The 23271-nt window shown below is 44.8% G+C and overlaps 2 protein-coding genes, 1 non-coding gene and 1 pseudogene across 3 annotated transcripts; 2 read left to right on the plus strand and 2 right to left on the minus strand.

Moving 5' to 3' along the window:
* Positions 1-5706: 5706 nt before the first annotated feature.
* Positions 5707-8140, plus strand: LOC123182995 (uncharacterized). The gene is made up of 4 exons (XM_044595715.1): positions 5707-5924; positions 6013-6106; positions 6484-6693; positions 7130-8140. Exons 1-4 carry the CDS (start codon positions 5829-5831, stop codon positions 7837-7839), a joined length of 1110 nt encoding a protein of 369 aa, XP_044451650.1. The 5' UTR covers positions 5707-5828; the 3' UTR covers positions 7840-8140.
* Positions 8141-8343: 203 nt separating this feature from the next.
* LOC123183727 (U5 spliceosomal RNA) lies at positions 8344-8464 on the minus strand. Its single transcript, XR_006492757.1, has one exon. It is a non-coding gene; the product is annotated as a U5 spliceosomal RNA (small nuclear RNA).
* Positions 8465-9991: 1527 nt separating this feature from the next.
* LOC123182996 (uncharacterized) lies at positions 9992-13852 on the plus strand (annotated as a pseudogene).
* A 684-nt stretch (positions 13853-14536) lies between these two features.
* Positions 14537-16703, minus strand: LOC123160700 (putative FBD-associated F-box protein At5g56390). Its single transcript, XM_044578546.1, has 4 exons — positions 16043-16703; positions 15777-15903; positions 15528-15662; positions 14537-15196 (listed from the first exon to the last, which is right to left on the minus strand). Exons 1-4 carry the CDS (start codon positions 16642-16644, stop codon positions 14804-14806), a joined length of 1257 nt encoding a protein of 418 aa, XP_044434481.1. The 5' UTR covers positions 16645-16703; the 3' UTR covers positions 14537-14803.
* Between the last annotated feature and the right edge of the window lie 6568 nt (positions 16704-23271).

A 23271-nucleotide genomic window follows, 5' to 3' on the forward strand; every position in this document is an offset into this window, starting at 1 on the left:
ATTTATACTTAACACACAAGTATTTTAAATTTATTTTTATTGAAGTGATTATAATTGACAAACTTTTTGCAATTTATTTTAATAAGCTAACATGCGCAAAATGGGTTGAGCTGATTGCAACATAGGCATCGTTATCGGTATTTCTTATTCACCGCTCGCCGCGTCGAAATGTCGACGCAACGCACAGGCTGACGACAGACCGGATGATCTGGCCGTCCACTTAGACTGTGAGGAACCAACCGGTTTTGGGAACCTTCTATTCCCTCCGTTCCTAAATGTAAGTCTTTTTAGAGATTCTACTACAAACTACATACGGATGTATATAGACATATTTTAGAGTATAGATTCACTTATTTTGCTCCATATGTAGTCCGTAGTGGAATATCTAAAAAGACTTATATTTAGGAACAGAGGGAGTACATGGTTCCCAGAAACGAGTTTTTCTGTTTACTAGTAAGCGTGCACGTGCAACGCACGCCTCAATCAAACCATGTCAAATTCATGCGGGTATAGAATTATGAATTCATACGCTAGGATGGCCCATTCTCTATAAACAAAAGGAGAAGTACAAATCCATCAATCATCCTTTTACGATACCAAACACACCACATAAATCATAACTGTATAAAAAATGTCGCAAATAAATGGCAATCAACTGGGTGGACAACTTCTCCACGGAGAATGTAAGGGCGTAGCCTATTTAGTCTGTTGTATAGTAAAAATGGCATCAAATATCCTATAAAGATTTCAGAATTTTTATTTTCTTGGTGAAAATGAAAGGAACACATAAACATTGTCCAAGTGGTGTCAATGCAAAGTTGGAACAAAGATACCCAAAATATAGTAGTCTTGGCAGAACTGAATTAGTTTTCTTCTTGGATTCAGGCTACTTGTTATCTTCAAAATTTGAAGGCTCGATAGTTGCGGTAATGCCACCCATGAGAGTCATAGCAGGCCCGCCTGCGAGCAGGAAGGGTCGGAATTTCATTGCCCCATTCTTAGTTTATCTCAGCTTCTCATGGAGTGGAGCTATAGTTCAGACAGATAGTATCTATTGTGTATATAGTTGCAGAACATCTAGAAGCTAAAAACAGATCAATAAAGCGTTAGATTCATGGTAAGGACATGGAGAGAGGGGACTTAACATTTTCTCATTGACACTATTTATCCATTCTTGTAATATGATTATTTTCTTACAAGTCCTACTTCCCATAACATTCTTTATGTTTTGACGCCATTGTTTCAACAAACTCCGTTGAATGCCGTAGATCTATGGAGTAGGGGAACAACTGCTCTAAATTAACATCATCATTTTGATCCTAATTAGCAAGAATATACTTAAACAGAATCAACAACAAAAAATTAGTGGGTACACAAAATATTTATGGCCCGTTGCAATGTAGGTGAACATATTTATCACCTTGAGCACTCGTGTTGTTATCTTTTTCTAGCTAGAAAATAAAAATATCAAAGCTTGCCAATGGAGCAGTGTCCATATCCTTCTAGTTAGATATAATCCAAACCTGACCCACGAAAAAAAAATCCAAACCTGCCAATCAATTGTTATCATCAGGCAAATCATGTATGCTCAATGCACACCTGAAGTAATGAACAGAGATTTACAGTCAAATCCCGTTGGACAGAATGCGCGCACCCTAATACAATTCACGCAAGCATCATGCCACACTGTCCTCAAAACCCGTCGTTCATCTGCAACCTCTATGGTTGTGATCAATGGATAAACATTGTACAGAAACACAAATTGTCAAACAAGTCTGATTACTTCTGTCATGGCCATACATAAAGTACATGCTTAGAGAACTGAAGTTGTACCATTCTGCACCTTGAAGTGCATTTTGGATCACTTTTACAGGGTCGATGATACCAGCCTTGACCATATGAGCATACTCCTCTACAGTAACCAAAATGCAAGAGTTAAGTACGGAACCTCAAAACCGTTGGAGGAATATGAAACATGTCGATTTTTAGTGCACTTGAAATGAACAGCTAAAACACGATTAAAAAGCACAGGCCTATTGCTGCAACATAGCCCAAACTAAGATTGACTTGTTCTAGTAGCTTCCAAATAAATATGGTGATCAGGGGAGCCTGTAGAAATTCAGGAACAATTAATATATGGATTAATAGGCCTGAGATAGTAATGAGAGAGCACAAACAACATATAACCAGGCTGCAAATAAAGTACTCCCTCTGTAAACTAATGTAAGCGTTTAGAATACTAAAGTAGTGATCTAAACACTCTTATATTAGTTTACAGAGGGAGTAACAAGAATGAAGTGGAGAAATATCTTTAAGATGCTAAAGGAAAATTTGATGTAGAACAGAGTATACACAATAGTAAAATTATCACAATTCACTATCCTGCAATGTAACAACAGTGCATACACATCAATTCCTCCAAATCATCGTACCTAATTTCAGAAAGTAATGACCAGTCCAAAAAGACATACAAATTATCGGAAAGTCTTCACCAGACTGGCAATCAGATAGAAGGGAGAAATCAATTGGTCATGCAGCTGACCCTCATTGGAGAAAAGAATATACAACACAGTGGGCTATGATTATGCTGAAAAGAAAACATACATGAGAGGAAGAGCTATCGAGAATCATTCTGCAGCGAACATACTTTGAAAGAAAAGTGACGACCAAGCAAAATTATGTACCCAACACTGTACCTTCCCGATTCCCCATGACAAGTATCGCGTCGGTACTCCACTGTCGAGCTGCTCGTTGTTCTGCAGCTTGTCGTCGTGTACCTGCGCCTTACCATGATGAAGAGCTTTTGTGGCCACGCGCGCTTGGATGGCGTATCGAGGCAATCGGCCAGGGGCACACAGCAGGGTGATGCGAGGAGGACGTCGGGATTATGGCCGGATAACGATGGTCGGCGGTGGCTGTGTGTGCCAATCGTGCGAGCAGACTGGATAATGACCTGTGTTTCATTGCTGGACTAAACAGCTCCGAAACTAAAAATATATTCAAAATTAAAGTCGTTCCAGGCCTCGCAATGCATCACAGGATCTAGTGTAGGTGTAGCAGGAATTGATCATCACAGGAAACAATGCATATGTAGCAGGTATTGATCTTGACAGGAAACATTGTCATCGCTACCGGTTTTTATTCTGTGTGTGCACAAATTAGCATCCCGAAGATCAAATAGTTAGGTTGTACTACAGATAATTGAACACAAATTAAACGTCAGAGTTACAATAAAGTGATACATGAAATTTTTTTAAGCAATCTGCACCAACACACCTGTAACTTCCAAGTGATTTCTAGCATTGCCCATCAGTCTAACTCGAAGCATATATGATTCTTTCAGAAGAAGGAAAAAAAACCATACATACACACACAAAACAGTACAAAGATGGGTGCTTCAAACGACCATGTATTAAAAATGAATCTAGAAGTTTAGATGTATGCTAATGTGAGAACAGCCTATTGTCCTCAAACAAAGGGTAAATTGACAACGGAATATGATATAAAAATTTCACTCGGCAAGAGCTATACATGCACTGCATGTTCGTGCTTGGTGGTTATCACAAGAAAAAAAATAGTGCTCCATGTTCAAATTAGAATTAGAATTCATGTGCCACCGAATTTCCAGAAAGCCAAATTGGCAATGGATGTCAGATTGCAAGTAGATTAGAGATAGGAGAAATAATCTTATTCTTACGACAGAGGTTGCGGTGGAGCTTTTCTCTACCGTGTGCGCCAATGTCCCTGACAGCGGCCACGCCCGCGTGCGTACACGTCCCCGGCGGCTGGGCGACGGAGGCCACGGCCGCATGCGTCCACGCCGGGCAGCAGGCCGGCGGAGGCCAGGCCCGCCGCGGCGGCAACGGCCACGACCACGACCACGTGTGTCCAGGTTGGGCGGCGGAGGCCACGTGCCCGGTGGCGGCGACGGCCAGAGTCCACATCGGACGGCGGCGGCGACAACCACGGCTGCGTGCTTCCACGCCAGATGGCGGGGCGACGGAGGCCACGTGCCCGGCGGCGGCGACGGCCGCGTGCGTCCACGTCTGGCGGTAGGGCGGCGGAGCCCACGTGCTCGGCGGCGGCAACAACTCCCGCGTGCGCCTGCGAGAATGAAGGGATGCGAGGGGCGGTTGGGTTGAAGACGGACGTGCGCGGGGCAGGACGTACGGTGGCAGAACATCGAATCTGGGCCATCCAATTGGTTGGCAGACCATGGAGGCGAAACTGACCCTTAGATATCGTTAAGTGGAATAGATCCTAGGGTACTGATTGTCCTGTGTACACTAATCCGCGTGGGTTTAGGATAAGTAATGTTTGCTCTTTTAATAATAGTGTAGATTTTCTTCTACTGGCTTTTCATTTTTTTCTGTGTCTTTTTCTCTTCCTTTTTTTCTTTTCTTTTCTTTTCTTTTTCTGTTCTTTTTCATTTTCATTTATTATTTTTCCTTTTTTGTTTTTCACGCGTGATTTTATTTTCATATTTTTAAAAAAATCAAATATTAATCAGAATATCAAGAAATATTCTTGTTTAAAAAAATCATATTTAATAAAATGTTCATAGTTTCAAATTTTGTTCACAATTTTAAAAGATGTTCCTTTTCAAATATTTGTAATTCCGAAAATGTTCAAAAGTTCCGCAAAATATCACATTTGCAAAAAAAAATCACTACTTCCAAAAAGTACTGAATTTCAAAATTTGTTCATGTTTTCAAAAAATGTTTGGAGTTTCAGAATTTTGTTCATGTTTAGAAAAATTATTCGTGTTTTCAAGAAAGTTTAGTGTTTTATTTTTTTAGTTTTTCTTAAAATTGTTCAGAATTTGTAAATTTGTTTGTGTTTTGAATAAAAATGGTGTTTCAAATTTTGTGCATGTTTTAAAAAATTGTTCAGACTTTTAAAAAAATGTTTGGAATTTCAAAATTTATTTGTGTTTCTATAATGTTGAGACTTTCAAAAAATCGTGTTTCCAAAAGTTGTTCGGAATTTCTAGATTTGTTCATGTTTTCAAAGAAGTTCGGTGTTTCAAATTTTGTTCGTGTTTCAATTGTTCGGAATTTAAAGTTTTTGTTCTCATTTTTCAGTATATCTTCATAATTCCAAAAAGGTGTTCCAAGTTTTCAAAGAGTGTTCGTGTTTTCAAAACATTTTTCGCGTTTTGAAAATAAATTGGAATTTAATAAATTGTTTGTATTTTTTTAAACATTGAGTAATGGTCATTTATGCTGCTGCAGTTTGTTCTTTAGACTTTTTTTGCGGAAAAACTTCCAATCTATTCATCTTCAATCATGGCAGTACAACGAACACCAGAAATAAAAATCGCGAGTTCAAATCCGATAGGCCATAAATTTTTATCGTTTATTTTCCCTTTGTGCTGACAGATGGGCCCACTGGACATAGAGACTTTTATAAAGCAAGCCATCTATTGTATGTGAGTTTCATATCACGTGTGCATGCTGATTAAAAATACAGTGCCACATGAGCACATTATACATCTATGAATGAGATTATCATCGTATTTACACGTTTGTGTCAAGTTTTAGAATCAGTTTGATGTAGTTTTTTAAGTTTAGGCAGTAAAGTAAACATCGGTGGCAAATTTAAGCACGGCGATATTACCTCTAAAAGAAAAATAGATATTGGCGAGAAGGAAGCACGAATCTTAAAGCGCACATCGCAACGACTTAACATCAGGCGGCCCAAAGCCTTCACAGAATAAACCCTGGGCCTCCGACCGCCGCCCCTCTCCTCCTCCTCCTCCTCCTCGCCGTCCTCCTAACCCAGTCGCCGCGCCGCCGCCGCCGCCGCCACATCCTCCGCCCGCCGCCATGTCGAAGAAAGGAGGTAAAAAGGCCACGGCAGGCGGCGGCGAGCTGTCCCGCTTCCTGCAGCCGCACCTCCAGACCATCACGGACACCCTCCAGGTAGGTACCCGGTGAATCCCCGGTTTCACCGCACGGCGCTAATCCTGCTCGGAGCTCCCTCGTTTGACTTGCGCTTCCTCTCTCGCAGATGATGTCGGAGGCGGCTCCCGGGGGACTGGAGCGGACGGAGTGGTCGGAGGTCGTCGCGCTCGGCGATGTGGTGTCCAGGCAGGCCACCGTCGGTGAGTCTGAAACCGGACTGAATTCCCTAGATTAAGTTTGTGCGCTGGGGTGACAGTCATCGCGTGCAGTCAGAGCTGTTAGGGCCTCTCTGGGTGAAATTCGTTCCACTTGCTTGACATGCCGGCTAGCATCACAAGTTAGGAAAATTAGGGGTTTTATCTGAATTTATCCTTGCTCAAGAAGCTAATTAGCTGAAAGTGCATACGTTTTGGCCGCCGTATGCAGCAGAATTAGAGTTATTTATAATATTTTGTTTCTGTCTAGTGCTCACTGCTGCAACTCATGCAGTCCTTATGGGTGTGTGATACTGCTTTTTTGCTGGTGATTTATCTCTGGCCGTGTTCACTTATTGTTGTTATGCCTGTTTTCGATGTAGCTGGGATGGTCTGGAGCGGAGACTTGCCTGGTGTGGAGACGCTCAAGGAGAACATTGCCGCGTATTTCAACGTCCTGCAGGGTTTCCTTTTGGCTTGCCATGGAAGCACGGTCGGTGCTGGTCCTACTCTTCACAAGTATATCACTAGTTCTGCAAAGGGTGTGGTGGATGCCAGCTTCTCGTTGTTCAAGCTAGCTCTTTCTGCCTATGGTATGTGATATCCAACATCCTGATGCAGCTTATCTCTAGATCCTGCCATTTATCTATAGAAGGTGAAGCAACTTGGGTGATGGGTAACTAACATGACTAAACTTGCTGATCTAATCTTCATTTAGCTAAAGTGGAAACTAGCAACTTACATATCTGGTGGTATTGATTGGCTGTTTTGTTGTGATTCTGGTTCATGAATGGGCAAGTGGTACTGTAATAATTAGTAAACGACATGTGGAATAGCAATGCAACAGTTGTCGCCTTAAACAAAAAAGGGAAGGTTGCGAGTGTGTTCATATAGTTCTGAGGTATCGTGCATGATCTTGATTCTGCTTAGTGCTACTGAAGATTTGGACCATGCTTTTAATCCACATTATTTTCTTAATGTTTTAAGTGGTCAGAATCAGGGCTAAATACGCTTGTTTGTGACATGCAGAATCTGGCAGTCCTGACCGGAAAACAATCATACCTCCAGTGACAGGAACTGTATGGGAAGCTTGTCTTGCTCTTAAGAAGGTGCCTGCAACCAACTGTATCGCCATAGGGCGAGCCATGACGCAGATATGTGTATGTCTGAAGGATATCCTGCGTGAGATGAAAGAACTCCCAGTTGGTGATTCTGATGATACCAAAGCTGGAAAATCTTCCAATGGAGATGCCGCCATGAGCTTTTCAGATAAGGATGAATCCTTCTCTGATCTTGAGGAAGATGAAGGCTTCACTGAGGAGGAGATAGCCGTCGCCAAGTTGATTATCGCTGTTACAGCAGATTCGCTTGATGCGGTGAAAGAAACAATCCGTTTCATCACTAGTTTGCTCAAGAGCTCTGGCAACCAAAGCGGTGCTGCTGAGGACAAGGTGGAGTCAATGGAGAATTTGCTGAGCCACTGCAGGGACGTTGCTGACCAGGTTAACGAGCTTGGGGCCTCCGTTTATGCACAAGACCCATCTGAAATGAAGTCAGCCATAAAAAGACTGTACGTTGGCATCACAGGGATGTGCCAGGAAATAGCGGGCCTCGGTGGCTCGCCCAAGAACGCCTATGCAGCCTTCAGTGGATTTGAGAAGTCGTTGAAAGCTCTTGAGGAAGAGATAGGTGAGGATGTCGTGGACGAAATGAAGAATCTTACCATCAGCCCATCCTGATTGTTGAAGTTGAAGACTTCTTTTATGACATGCCCTCTAGTTTGTAGCAGTGTTCTGGTGTGTCTTCTAGTTGGAGTTATGAAGCTTGTGTTGTTGAACCAAACGACGAGTGCATAGTTCTTTCCAGTGAACAAGAGAATGCTTAGTACTTAGTGTGGTGTTGGAATTCCTGGTGTGTCTGTTGGAATTCCTGGTGTGTCAAAGGCAGTATGACTGGTTGTAATATATACAAGGTTGGTCCTAGATAATTTTGGGTGCTGTAATATCTAAGGTTGATTCTAGATGAACTCTGGTAGTTACCCGGTGGATCCTGTCCTGATTGTTGAAATGTCCGAACTTGTCGGACTCAACATCGTTATGATATGCCTTTCTAGTTCATACTGTAGCAATGCTGAAATCTGTCTTCTGGTCTGCAGCCACAATATGAGCACTAGTGTCAATAATTTTTAACAGTTCCAAATAACAAGATAATGTAAAACACATTTTCAGTTTGGTTTTGTTGGGGCCCTTCCTAATGAAGGAGGGCACCCTCAAAAAATTAGCGTATGCTGCTATTTGTGACGCGCACACGGTATTCTTTAGTAAAAGGCGAAAGAATAGTTCGCTTTGTGCTCACCACGCAGCTCCGTGCTCTTTGGCAGAGCGGCTGCATTCCTTCTTGTATATCTCCCCTCCAGCCCATCCTTAGCAGCTAAGCGGTATGGTACTAATCATAAAACACCGTCGCGAGCTGCGCGCTTACCTCTTGTGCTGCTGCTGTTATTGTGGGCTGTTAATTAACAACTTGCCATGTCCAGCCTTGGTCCAACAGCCCACTCGGATGCATTGATTGGCTTGGTCTGCGGAAGTTCGGGCCATGCTAGACTCAAAAAAAAAAAGAGGAAGTTCGGGCCATGCCATCGAAAGGCCTTAAGACGGACAATATTGGTTCTACTGCCACGCTACCAATAATAATGTCGAATGCTTCAAAGACAACTAAAAGTTAAAAAAATGTACATGAAACCCATTTGTCAAATTTAGCTAATTTTTTTAGCTTGCATTTGTTGGGTACTTCCTCGCAAGGAAAATGCTTCAAAAAAAACATACGTTGTTCTCACGACGAAGCTAGAAAAAATGAGCACCGGTGTCAGCCACTACAAAAAAAAAGGCAACAAACCAAATGATATAATTTTTGTTATATAGAAAGCTTGCCATATCGAGTATTGGTTGAGCAAAATCGTAAAACCAGCAAAAGAAGCACCAACTTTAGAAGTTGATAACCAAAAGGAAAAAATAATTATTCTTATTGTCCACAAACAATTTAGCAAGACAAAATACTGCTTCAATAAGCTCTCCAAGTTAAAAGCAGCGAAAGAGTTTCTTTAGGCTTTGTAGTAACACCAACATTTTTTGAACATAGACGCAAGCGCTCATATATGCGTACACACTCACCCTTATGAACGCATACACGCACAACCTATCCCTATGAGCACCTCCAAAGATACTGAGCTGGCATATCATCTTGAGATTTTATGAAGTCATCGTTGCCTCATAGTCGATGAGAACGTTTCCTCCCACTGAACGCGCATTGCTGGAAATCCTGAAATAAATACAAGATAAATGCGATCACTAGGACTTGAATCCTGGTGGCTGAGGATACCACTGTCCACCTAACCATCCAACCACGGGTTGATTCGTAGTAACACCAACATTTGATACATGATTCTGTGTAGGTGGCCTTGAAGTCCCTGTTCATCTTGTAGTGTTCGAACAAAAATCTATCCGTAACTCCTAATGAGTCAAACGAAGAAAAAAATCAAAAAACAAGTTGGGGAATTTTAGCATGGAGCTTACTCATGTGCCTATATCTAACGTAAGTTGGACTCCAAATATGCAATATTCCCATGATACTAAATTTGTTTCTATCTTATTTTTCAATAATATTTCGAATTTAGATATTTTTTTGAAAAATATAGATTCATATCGTGGCTACTGGCTATATACTCCTAATTTTCTTCCTATTAAAAACAGTTTACAGTACAAACCGAATCACCATATGAACCCTGCAAACTGAACGGAAACTTGGACTATTTGCCTACATGGGCTCAAAGCACGAATCATGGACTTGGGCCATGATGCGCAACAAAGTTAGCCCACGAGGCAGGATCCAGAATCTCCATCACTCCCTCCATCGACTCCTTCCACTCCCGAGCAATGGGGAGTCAACTGCTGCCAGCGGCGGCGGCGGCGGCGGCGGCTGCGCCACCAGCGAAACCCCCGTCGATCCCGTTCACCACCACCACCGTCGCCAACGGAAGCACCACCACCACAACCAGAACCACCTCCACCTCCGCCGATGGCACCACTACCATCACAACCAACACCACCACCACCACAACAGCCACAACCACGGCCACCGCCGCCGCCGCCCCCAGCGCCACCACCATATCATCCCTCAGCGAAGACGACCTCCGCGAGATCTTCCTCCGCCTCCCGGACCTCCGGGCCCTCATCCGCGCCGCGCTCACCTGCCGCGCATGGCTCGGCGCCGTCCGCGCCTCCCGGCCCTTCCGCCGCCTCTTCCGCGCCCTCCACCCGTCGCCGCTCCTCGGGCTCTTCATCCCAATCGACAGCAGCGCCACCCCCTCTTTCGCCCCCCCTGCGCCGCCGCTCAGATCCGGACGTCACCGCCGCTCTCCGCGGCGGCGACTTCTTCCTCACCTCCCTCCCTCTCGAGGCCGACCCGTCCAAGGGCTGGGGCCTCATGGACTACCGCGGCGGCTACCTCCTCCTATGGAACATGCTCTCCCTCGCCGCCGTGAACCCCTTGACCTGGGCCGTCGACATCATCCCGATGCCCGGCGACGATGTCAAGGCCGGGAGTCGCCGCCATTTCTCCTTCCTTGGTTTCCATCTGCTGTGCTCCGATGAGCACCCCCTCGTCGTTCCGCGTGGTCTGCATCTGCTCGAACCCGCGAAGGGTCCGTGCCGCCGTCTTCTCGTCGGAGACGTGGGATTGGGTCGTCCACCCGTGGGTGCACGTCGGCGGTAACCGCAGCCTGAAGTTCAATGCTGGTACGCTGGCGAATGGTTCCATTTACTGGCCTGTGGACGGTGAACCCCTCACGATTAGGATAAACACGGCCACCATGGATGTCTCCTCTGTGGATCTACCCTCTGAAGTGAAGGTGCACGGATTCAATTTCAGCGCCGGGGACACCAAGGATGGCCAACTATGCATCGTCTATGAATCGGATTTCTTCCTTCATGTTTGGATCCGTGGCGTGGACGGTGATGGAATCGAGATTTGGGTCCCGGACACTGTAATCGATTTGAGTGCAGAAATTGATCGGGTCACTCATGGGTTCGCTCTCGACTTGCACGGCGACCTCAAGGTTATGGAAGTTAGGTCTGGATACATCTACTTGTCCACGACATGCTTGACCCCTGCTGGCACACTCCACTGCTGGTTCTTCTCCCTTTCATTGGAGACCTTGGTGCTTGAGTTACTGGTCTCGGGGAAATTTGACGGTTGTGCCCATCTGTATAATATGGCCTGGCCTCCTTCTTTGGTTGGTGATGATGGAAGCACTGGACATGAAGTTGAAGGTTCTCATTGAAGTCTGCAGCTGTTTGTCATACGAGGAAATGGATGGAAGTGTGTGGGTATGAGCTAACCCTTACAAGACTGCTAGTTCTGGAAAGTAATGGTTATTAATTACTCTGTTGATGCAAAATGATATATGTTTAGCATTGAAACCTGGATTGTATAAGTAATGGTTATTGCCATATAAACCCTCAGATGCTTTAAAACTATTGGTACATTTCTGGAGCTAATGAATTTTATGGAAGATTGGATTTTGATCTGCTGCAAACTTTCTGTGGAATAGTTCTGATATGTTGCATTTCCTGCTAGGCCTTTTGACTAATTTATTTCTATTGTTGGTGTTCAAGTTGGTCATTTATTGAGAGAAAAACACAAGATTACTAGTTCTGGAAAGTAATAATGATAAACTCTGAATACAATGAACTTTCGAACATGCATATGTGGTTCTTACAGTTTTCTTGTTTTACTTCTATTTTATCAGTCTTCATCTTTGACGATGCAAAATTTCTTGTTTTCCATTCCTTTTGCTGCACAATCTCTTAATGTTTGAGAATATCTGGTTCTCAGCCTTTGTTGTTCTTTGTTGCACGCAGGGGGGCTAATAATATAAACCGGCTTCTAAGTCCTTAACTTCCTTTTGTTGAATATGCTCGCCACCTAACTCATATGACCCTGACCCTTTCCTTACAATATTTGTTGTTCATTGTGTCTGCCAATTGTCATGGGTGAATATATACAAACGAATTAGACAGATGTGATAGGCATGAAACATACCCAGAATCTTGAGGTTTGTGAAGCTGTTGAAATCTTGATAATCCTTAGGTACAACCGGACTTTTGGACAAATAACCCCTTTTGATCATCATTATACTGTAGCAAAGCATGTTATGTGTACCATATCCTGCCTTTTATTCTGTAGTGTTCATGCCTGTCAGTCGTGCTATCATATGCCTTTAGTTGAGTTGGGAGTACCTCATTCAGCAAACAGTAAATCTGCTAGGTGGTTCAGCACAAATCTGTCAGATGCAGCACTGTTAGTAAAATCTTCTAGGTGGTTTAGTACAGATCTGCATATATATCTCTTTGATCATAGGCAGTTGTAACAGGGTGATAGTGATATTGACATATGGCTAGTGTGCAGTTGAGAAATTGTTTGTGTACGAACGAGTCTGCCTTCTGCAGTGATTTCATTAGTTATCTTTGGCCTTGGTTGCCATTATGGACTTGTCTATCTCGTTACACAGAGAAAGTACTGTAGCATTTGTGGGCACTTCATTTCCCAAATTGGTTTATGGGTTTATGAGAAAGGAGATTATCACTTCTGTGCTCCAGTATGGGTTTATGGGTACCAATCCTTTCTCTCCTTCTCAGTTTGGTCCCTTTGCTGATCCGTTTGCAGTGTTGTTAGGGCAATGGGTCCCCAGCTTGGGCACCTTTTAGGTACTGCTTGCGCTGCAACTGGCTTGTGGTTGCTGCTACTAGTTCCAAACAGACCAAGAAATCTGAATTTCTTCTTTATCCTCCTTTGAATGTTCAATAGAATGAACCTTGCTCTTTTGTTGCTGATTTAAATCTCTCTACTGAACCTGATCATATAGTCTTGTTGTTAAAAAAAACTTTACTACTAAGTCTGTTTATGAACATCTCGAGAGCTCATTGCTGGTTGTGATTTTAAATGGTTTTGGAGAGCCAAAATCCCTTAAAAAAATCAGATTTTCCTCTGGCAATTATTCCAAGACGCTGTTTTGACTAGGGATATTATGAAAAGAAGAAATTGGGCTGGTAACCCAAAGTGCTCCTTTTGCAATGAGAGGGAAACCTCCCAAGATCTCTTCTTCATTTGTCCTGTTGCTAGGATTGCTTGACTTACCGTAGGTTCCGTCTTCGGGACTGAGCTTTGTCCTTAACAATTTATGGCAATTTTACTCTTGGTGCTACATGTTTTTACCTGATGGTGCAAAGTTTTATACGTTTGGTCTTGCAGCAGTGTGCTGGGCAATCTGAAATTGCCGAAATCGTGCAACCTTTGAGTTTAAATATCCTAGATGACTATTTGAAGTGGTGTTTTCCTCTTGTGTATTTCTTAAATATTGGGCAGGACTACTGAAGTAGTAAGATCAGGGAGCTATGGAGCGTGGCGCGATGATGCTCAGGAAGAACGCCACCAATATGATGGGGATCTGTGCAGCGGTGCCTGAGGATTCTGCAGCGAGCTGAGCCGTGGAGCTGCCAGGATCCATCTGGAGGCCTTGTAGCCCAGTGTTTCCTTTTGTTCTGTCTCATTGCTCCTTTGTGAGCGTCGAACTCCTTGCTCCTGCGCGAGCCTTACACTGTTGTTAGGATAGTATTTGGTCTTTCCAGTCCCCTTAACTCTCTTTGGTTCGGACGCTTGTATTTCCGTTATTCAGTTAATAATGGAAAGATTTATGCCTGGTTCAAAAACAAGATAAATTGTTTTTTTTTCAAGCTTCAAAAACAAATTAAGTGGTAAAAGTTCAGAGGCACCGGCAGAGCTTCAGCAAGGCTGAAAGGGCCTTGGCTGGGGCAAAAAAATGTTTTATATGAAGTCTAGCCCATAATAATATTGGTTTTTTACTTTGTTACCACTCTTTACACTATCCGGCCCGCCCATTATTATCTTGGTAGCTCCGCCACTGTTCAGAGGAGACCTCCGTGAACAGAGGAGCCGGCAGCGACGCTCTTTGGCTGCTGTGCGATGTTGTCTACTCCCTCCGTTCCCAAATATAAGTCTTTCTAGATATTCCAACAAGTGACTACATACGAAGCAAAATGAGTGAATCTACACTCTAAAATATGTCTACATACATCCGTATGTTGTAGTTCATTTGAAATGCCTAAAAAGACATATACTCCCTCCGTTCGGAATTACTTGTCTCGGAAATGGATGTATCTAGACTAGATACATCCATTTCTGAGACAAGTAATTCCGAACGGAGGGAGTATTTAGGAACGGAGGGAGTAGTTGGCAGATGTTTCGCTGGAGTGATAAACTCAAAGGAACAAAGGTAATAATTCCAAAATAAATTATTCCAGCACTTTGGCAAAACAAATCATAGCTGTTTTAAATACACACTTTCATGGACATAGATAATTACAGATTTTGCCCAACACCTCAGCAAACCAATACGCTGCGTTCCACATTGAAATGTCTATCATGACAAGCTGGTAATTAGTTCCCAGATTTTCACCCAGTTCTTACATAGCTCTTCCACATGCACTTTCACACTTCTTCCATTTTTCAACTAGAATGTGTATGCCGGAAGGTAGGTTGCAGAAGCCCATTACATAATAAAACACATCAGAATGTTTGGAACCAGAGAGATGACAAGATAAACAGGTACTCCTGCATAGAAGGGCATCAAAACGGTCCACAACATTTGCATAGTGAGCTATCAAAGGGATCAGCTATCCACATATCATGCGTGTGCCTCTTGTTGGCAAAAAGCATGCCCTCATCACTATTATATCTCTCAAAATCGAACCGGGCATCTCGAGAAGCGCTGTTATCCAGTTGTAGCTTTGTGCGCTGATCGGGCATCCATTGCTCATTGCAGTTACTAGCAGAGACACCGAATTTCATTACCTTGAGCGCCTTTGCGTTCAGAACAAAGAACTTGGCAAAGTTAATGTCTGGTCTCAAGCCTCGATAGGTGTTCACCACGATTGCTCTGAGATGAAGATCAAGGCATTCCAGAGGATCAACAAGTGCGTCATATTGCTGCGCATTTTTCATGTCCTTCCTAATAAGTGACTGCAAAAGAAGAAATTTAAGTATGGTTACTACTTAGGTCGCTATAAAAAGAGTACTAGTCTTGCAGGAAATGAAAGAGTAATAACTTTGAAACACACATTTCTTTTAACTTCAAAGTCTCCACTATGCAGTTTTGACCATTATATTTGGCATCGTAAAATTTGGAGAAATTTAACAGAAATAAAATCTTTTACCGGAAGTGTACTAAATATTGCCACTGTATGTCCAAACTACGCATCCAGAGAAATGTATGACTGGTGAAAGTTAAACTAGGTTTTAATCTGACACTTTTTGCTGTAGTGGTTAACATTTAACAAGAAAGATTTTTCACCCGAATGTACAGCTTCTCCACGCAGGGAAAGCATCTAAGAAATCCAACAACTGCATCCAGATTAGGGCCGATAGATTCTAGAACTAAGACCTTCACCGTGCGCACGGTCGTGGTGAACAAGATGGGGATCATTTCCTGGAAAAAATAAAGATACACTGACACATCAAGAAAACACAGAATGCGATGCAAATAGGAAATGGACAAACTCATCATGCATGCAAGTTTCTAGAAGAATAAGATTTGTTCTACCTTAACCCTTATGGTTCCAATAACAAGCTCGTAGATTTGCCTAGACAGGTAGGCCAACACCGTCAGTTTTGGCGCCGCGATGACCCTGATTGTCCTTGGGCTACCACTTAAACCATGTGGGATCAATCTTTTCAAGGCAAGGTGCATCCTCAATAACAAGTTCCGGGAACACAGGCTCTTCATCATAGTGGTCACAAACAGATACGCCAATACTTCGGAGAGTCGGCGAGACAATCCGGATGCTGCAGAGCCCACGTATCCATCAAAGATCAAGGCTCTGTAGCATAGTGCAGCCGGCAAGCAGGCGGTGGAGAGTCGCCTCCGAGATGGAGACATCATAGAGTTTGAGCTTCTTCAGCCGAGGGAAGCTAAGTGTGGGGGCAGCATTAATCTTGGTAAAATCACAGCCACCGATGCTGGCAATGTGCAGCGTGTGCGCGAAGCGGAGCACGGACGGCGGTAGCGGGCACGGTGACTTGTCGTCGCTAGACAAGTAGAGCTCCTCAAGGCCATTGAGGGAAGGGGACTGGAACCAGCCGTCGAATTTGCCATAGAGCTCGCGGCGGAGGCGGATGCCACGAGGGCGGTTGAAGGAGAGACGTCGGGCAGGGCCAGAGTGAGTGGTGAGAATCTTGGAGACGATGGTGGTGCACTCTCCCTCCTGGCTGAGGAGGCTATGGTCAATGACAAGGTTGAGCGGGGCAGTGCGCCAAAGGTGGCGCCACCGGGAAGATAGAACAGATGTCTGCGCGGCACCCTTGGTGGTAGGGAGGAGGGAGATGATGCTGCCTAGGATCTCGTCGGGAAGGCTGCTGATGAGGTCAAGGCTCGCATCATTCTTGCCACAACCAGCGCCACCTCTGCTCATCGGGGGCTCTTGCGATTCCAGCTCGTCCCGCCTGCACTTCTTGGATAAGGAACCCGCTACATCGTCCATGGCTGCTGCTGCCAAAATAAATGTACAAAAGATCAAGAACACATTTGTTGAAGAAGAGCGCAAGAACACTCTGCCACAACTTGGAACCTTTCACTCATGAACACATTGTAGGCATTTATATGAGTTTGGAATGCAAACAGTTTACAGAAGTAAACACATCACAAGAGAATCCTCATCGGAATATTCACACACAAAGTAACTCTGATCTAGGAATTGGACCTTTCTTTAGCCCACACAACTCACTGTTCAGTACAGCCATGGAAGATGACCGTTCACACATATACAAACTTAATAAGCATGCAAAGTATATAGACATATTTTAGAGTGTAGATTCACTCATTTTGCTCCGTATGTAGTCACTTGTTGAAATCTCTAGACAAATATTTAGGAACGGAGGGAGTAGTACCATGGCCGCACACAGCAGCTACTTATGCATGGCATGGTTCCAAAACTTGTAACAATATGTGTGATGCTGCAGATTGCAGTGGTTGTACGCATGCATGATCATAGCAACCAAATGATCAGTGTTATCTCTATCTAATAACATAGCATGATGCTATGTTGACATACCAAATGATCAAGATGTCCTGGATTAAGAAGCAGTGCCACCGTGGGCTGAATAATAATTTAATGAAAACATATACAGGCACCGCATATCATGATCATCATATATAAAAATCGGTTGCAGAATTATTTGACCGATAACATCCATTTGAATTCTACAACATATTAATCTGATATATACAAGCTGAAGCTGGTAAATATGTTGCTTAAAAACGAACAAGCAACTACTGTACTGTACAGCAGCTGAGAAATCAATTAGTAGATGCATATATGACAGATCAGTATACCGTCTCTACCTTCCTCTGCTGCAGCCAGCGGGCGCCTCCCCCGCTCCGCCGCGCACGTCGAAGAAGACGCTGCGCGTGACCTGGACCTCGTGCTCCTCGTGGCGCCGTCCGCCGCGATGGAGCTGGGCGTCGATCCCCGTCCCGGCGGCGAGGGTTTCTCGTCGGGTTCGACCCCAGGCCAGGGAGAATGGTTTTTTTTTCTTTGCAAAGTCCGTCATGTACGGGTCCTGTGGGCCGTTGCGGCCCAATTATGCATCCAGGGAGAGAATGTTTTCTTTTCTCCTTTTGTTTTGACTTTTCTTTGCAAAAAGCCCCCAGAGCTACATTGAAGTACCAAACAACAGTATAAGCACCCCAAAGGAACCAGAAAGTACATCCATGTCCAAGGAGTAGCTGACACCCCCATCAATTAATGTGAGTCGAGGGCGCGCCGCCGCCGCTTCACCTGAAGCTGGCCTGACCTTGATTCGCGTGGCACCTACGAGGACGGGAAGTCTCTGATCTTCGATCCAAGAGGACCAATGCACCAGTAGAGAGGTCACCGCCGATTGGACCCTACATAGAATTGGGAAGAACAAACCACCACCGGTGTCGAGAACAACCATCAGCAGTAGAGGACCGACCACTCCACCGGCCAGACGGAGGAGGGCGACACCAAGCTCACAAGCTCCTCGATGAAGTCTCTTCTGGCCAGAGTTCACCGGACGAAAAGGGAGCTGGAGGAATAAATCGTTGTACCGCGCCATCCCCTCCGCTGGACTGGCCCGATGATCAGGCAAAATACTGAAACAACGATGCCCGCATCCCAGTGCCACCAAAGGCATCACTGAGGGGGAGGAGGGAGGGCGACAATATCCATTATTCCAAGCTGGTGCCGACACCTCCACAACAACAACACTTCCAACGACTAAAGTTACCCTACCTACACGGCGGGCCGAGGATTGGGATACCCACCCCTCTAGCCACCGGAACGGCGACCAGAGGAGGTAAGGATCCATGATCTCACCGGCAGGAGGACGGGAAACTTTTGGTTGCTCCTGTCGCCTCTCTGAACTTCCTTATCCCTTCAGATCCGTTTCTTTCCGTAATCTTTTTGTATTGACTTTAGAGACAAAAAAAACATGAACATGTAGTACCGTAAAAAAATGAACATGTAGGTGTAGTTTTTTCTCCTTATTTTTCATTAAAAAAAGAATCTTCCATTTTTTCCCTCTGGTATCGTCACACATGCTGAAAATTGTTGACAGACATTATACATACTAGATGATGCCTCGTGCATTGCTGGGGGGCCTTAATAAAAAAAATACAAAAATAGATTCAGAAAAACAAAAATTATTGTCAAAACAAATTTAAGATTGCTCTAAATATATATTTTAAAAAATCATATAAATCATGTGATAAAATGGTGTATACAAAGAGAAAAATGCTGGATTGAAGTCAACGCGCGGGGGGGGGGGGGGGGGGGGGTACATAAAAAATGTGTAAGATGACCTACATGTATTTGCTCCAAGCTGTCGCGTCTATGCCCAAGAGTTACTGAAACAAATTGACATGCATGATTGTTGACATGGCATGATTGCATGGATAGATTAGTGCACAAATTGTGACTTTTTATCACACACATAACTTGATGATGTGGTATAGTTGTAGTGCATGAAGAGAAAAAATAGGTAGTGGGTTGCAAATATTTAAGAATAGAGTGAAAGCTGAATAAAACTGTTGCTTGTTGATGATTTGGTGCGGCATACAAGAGTATATAAGAGGGTACAAACCGACTTGGGGTAGGGGTACAAAACTGACTTGGACTAGAAGTCGTATACCATAATGACTACTCTAACATCCCCCCGCAATATCAACGGCAGGCTCGACGACGTTGAGACTGAAACATATATCTTGAAACGGCTTAGTAGGCAGTGCCTTGGTGAAAATGTCAGCAAACTGAGCCGTAGAGGGAACATGAAGCACCCGAACCTGACCAAGAGCAACCTTTTCACGAACAAAATGAATATCAATCTCAATATGCTTTGTGCGTCGGTGTTGAACTGGATTGCTGGTCATGTAGACTGCTGATATGTTGTCACAGTAGACAATAGTGGCCTGCTCAATAGGCCTGTGTAGCTCGGAGAGTAACTGCTGAATCCAGATTGTATCTGCAACGGCATGTGCCACAGCGCGATACTCAGCCTCGGCCGACGAACGTGAGACTGTAACCTGTCTTTTCGAAGACCAAGAAATCAAATTGTTACCAAGAAAAACACAAAAACCGGAAGTGGACCTTCGAGTGTCAGGACAACCAGCCCAGTCTGCATCAGAGTATGCGGTAAGCGAGTTTGGAGAAGAATTATTGAGGTGGAGACCATGATTGAGAGTTCCTTTTAAATACCGAAGAATGCGTTTAACATGATTATAGTGAGGAACCCGGGGATCATGCATATAGAGACATGCTTGTTGAACAGCAAAAGAGATTTCAGGACGAGTAATGGTGAGATATTGGAGAGCACCTGTTAGGCTACGATAGAGAGTAGGATCGGAAAAGGGTTCACCGGTAGCCGAAAGTTTAAAACTAGTATCGACAGGAGTGCGAGATGATTGACAGTCAAGCATACCAGCACGATTAAGAAGATCAAGAATATACTGGCGTTGGGAAAGAAAAAGGCTGGAGGAATCTCGAACAACAGCAATGCCTAAGAAATGATGAAGGAGTCCTAGGTCAGTCATAGAAAATTCAGATCTAAGAAGAGAGACAATATGATCTAAGAACTTTTGAGAGGAGGCGGTAAGAATGATATCATCTACATAGAGAAGTAAATAGGCAGTGTCAGAAGTTTGATGATACACAAAAAGAGAGGTGTCGGAGAGAGATGGAGTGAAGCCTATTGTTTGAATGAAGGAGGAGAAGCGTTGAAACCAAGCTCGTGGGGCCTGTTTAAGACCGTAGAGAGATTTCTGAAGAAGACATACATGAGTTGGAAAGGATGGATTTTCAAAACCCAGAGGTTGCTGGCAGTAGACAGTTTCTTGAAGGGAACCATGGAGGAAAGCATTTTTAACATCAAGTTGGTGAATGGGCCATGAAGAGGAGACAACAACACTAAGAACGGTGCGAATGGTGCTAGGTTTAACAACAGGAGAGAAGGTTTCTTCGTAATCAATTCCTTGTTGCTGAGAAAAGCCACGACAAACCCACCTGGCTTTATATCGTGAGAGGCTCCCATCGGAGTGGAACTTTTGGCGAAAAATCCATTTGCCAGAAACAATATTTGTATTGGGAGGACGAGGAACAAGTTGCCAGGTGTTGTTTTGAAGTAAAGCATTATATTCTTCTTGCATGGCAGCGGCCCAATTGGGATCAAGTAGAGCAGTTTTGTAATTCTTTGGAAGAGAAGTGAGAGATACGGAGGTATGAAGGTTTAGGCGGTCTTGGGGTTGATGAAATCCTGATTTGGCCCTAGTACGCATGCGATGATCATTAATCGGGGCTGCTGTAGGAATAGCACGAGGGGGTAAGGTGGGTACTGGTGAGTCCGGCGCAGCGGAAGAGTCGGACGAAGGAGTAGGGCTGGGTGGTGGAGTGGGAGCAGGGCTGGGTGGTGGAGTGGGAGTAGGGGCCGGGGGTGTTGGGGAGGGAGCAGGGGTCAGGGGTGTTGGGGACGTCTCGGGTGGGGTGAGTGTATGGTTGGGATTGGCTATGGTGGGTGTTAATGGTGGTGGTGATAAGTTGTGTTCGGCAGGTAGGGGAGTATATAGTTGGAAAGGACGGGGAGAGGGGGTGTTTGCGGAGCTAGGGGTGTTGGATGGTGTAGTAGTGCGTTGTGAGAAAGGAAAAATGTGCTCAGCAAACGTGACATGACGAGAGACATGAACGTGTCCGGTGTGAAGGTCGAGACAGCGATAGCCTTTGTGCTCGTCAGAGAAGCCGAGAAAAGCACATGGGATAGAGCGTGGTGACAATTTATTTGCAGAAGTGGCGTAGGCATTGGGAAAACAGAGACAGCCGAAAACACGAACCGCGGAGTAGTCGGGGTGGGAAAGAAAGAGGGAATAATAGGGAGTAGTGTTGGGTTTAGTTTTAGAAGGTCGAATATTTAGAAGGAAGGTGGCCATGTGTAGGGCTTCAGCCCAAAACTTGGGAGGCATAGATGATTGAATGAGGAGAGTGCGAACTATATCATTGAGGGTGCGAAGAGAGCGTTCTGCTTTACCATTTTGAGGGGAGGTGTAGGGACATGAGAACCTAAGCAGGATGCCATGTTGTAAGAAGAAAGTACGATTTTTAATGTTATCAAACTCGCGACCATTGTCACATTGGATAAAGCGAATTGGGAGGAAGAAGTGAACAGACACATAGCGTTGAAAATTAAGGAAAAGAGAATGGACCTCGGATTTGTTGCGTAGAGGAAAAGTCCAGACAAAGTGGGTGAAATCATCTAGGATAACAAGGTAGTATTTAAAACCCGAAACACTTGCAATGGGAGAGGTCCATAAATCACAATGTATTAATTCAAAGGGATAAGTGCTACAAGAACTAGAGGAACTAAAGGGAAGACGCACATGTTTGCCTAATTGACAAGACTCGCAAAACACAGAATTATGAGAGTCCCTATTACATGGTATGGTAAATTCACTAAGCATAGAAGCTAAGACGGCGGGGTTGGGATGGCCCAAGCGACGATGCCAGAGATCGACGGAGGCCAGCATGGATGTTGGAGGGGTGGCGGCAGGAACTCCATTAAGAGAATAAAGATCACCGGAGCTATTGAAGCGAGCGATCTCGGCCTTGGTCAGGTAATCCTTCACAGATAAACCAAAAGGGTCAAATTCAGCCGAAACTAGATTGTCGCAAGTAAATTGGCGAACAGAGATAAGATTTTTAATGAGGGCGGGTGCAACTAGAACATCGCGAAGTAAAAGAGGTTTGGTGGAAGAGGGAAGTTGAGCCTGACCAACACAATATATAGGAATAGATGATCCATCTCCAAGGATAATGGAAGGGAAAGGAGATTTAGTGCAAGAAGATAACCAATTACTAGATGCAGACATATGACTAGAGGCCCCTGAATCAAAGATCCAATCCGTACCTGAGTTTCCTTGTGCAGCAAAGTTATTCATGGCCTGGAGAAAGGCAGCTTGATCCCAGCTCGGCGTCGCAGGTGAGGGTGGCGTCGGAAGCAGTGCCGGCGGATACGATGGTGAAGGCAGTAGGGCCGGCTGGGGAGTGTAGTAGGCATTGGCCGGCTGTGGTGGGGGTGGCGTCGGGAGCAGGGCCGGCTGAGGTGTGTAGTAGGCGCCGCCGTCGGTGGTGTAATGACCATAAGGAGCATACGTCGGGGCGGCGTGATAGGCATTGGCCGGCTGTCGGGGGTTGAGAACCCCGGGAGCACCAGTAGGCGGCCGAAGGCCGGGTTGCCAGGCACCTGAGTATGCCGGCGGAGCACCGAGGGTGGACGGAGCGGACCAGGGCATGGGCCATGCTTGAACAAGCCCCGTCCAAGGATCATGAGGAGGCCGCCATGCAACCGCAGATGGAGCACTGGTGGGTGGTGCAGGACTCGGTGCTGGTGATGTCGTAGGCGGAACCGAACGAGTCGACGGCGGCCTGTAGATAGGGTTTTTGCCGCGGTAGTTCGGACTAGGACGCCAGCCTGGGGGCGGTTGAACAGATGACGATGCGGACGGCCCGGCGGCAGGAGCCGGCCTGGAAGGCGGC

Source organism: Triticum aestivum, chromosome 1D, assembly GCF_018294505.1.
Source record: "Triticum aestivum cultivar Chinese Spring chromosome 1D, IWGSC CS RefSeq v2.1, whole genome shotgun sequence".
Lineage (NCBI taxonomy): Eukaryota > Viridiplantae > Streptophyta > Magnoliopsida > Poales > Poaceae > Triticum > Triticum aestivum.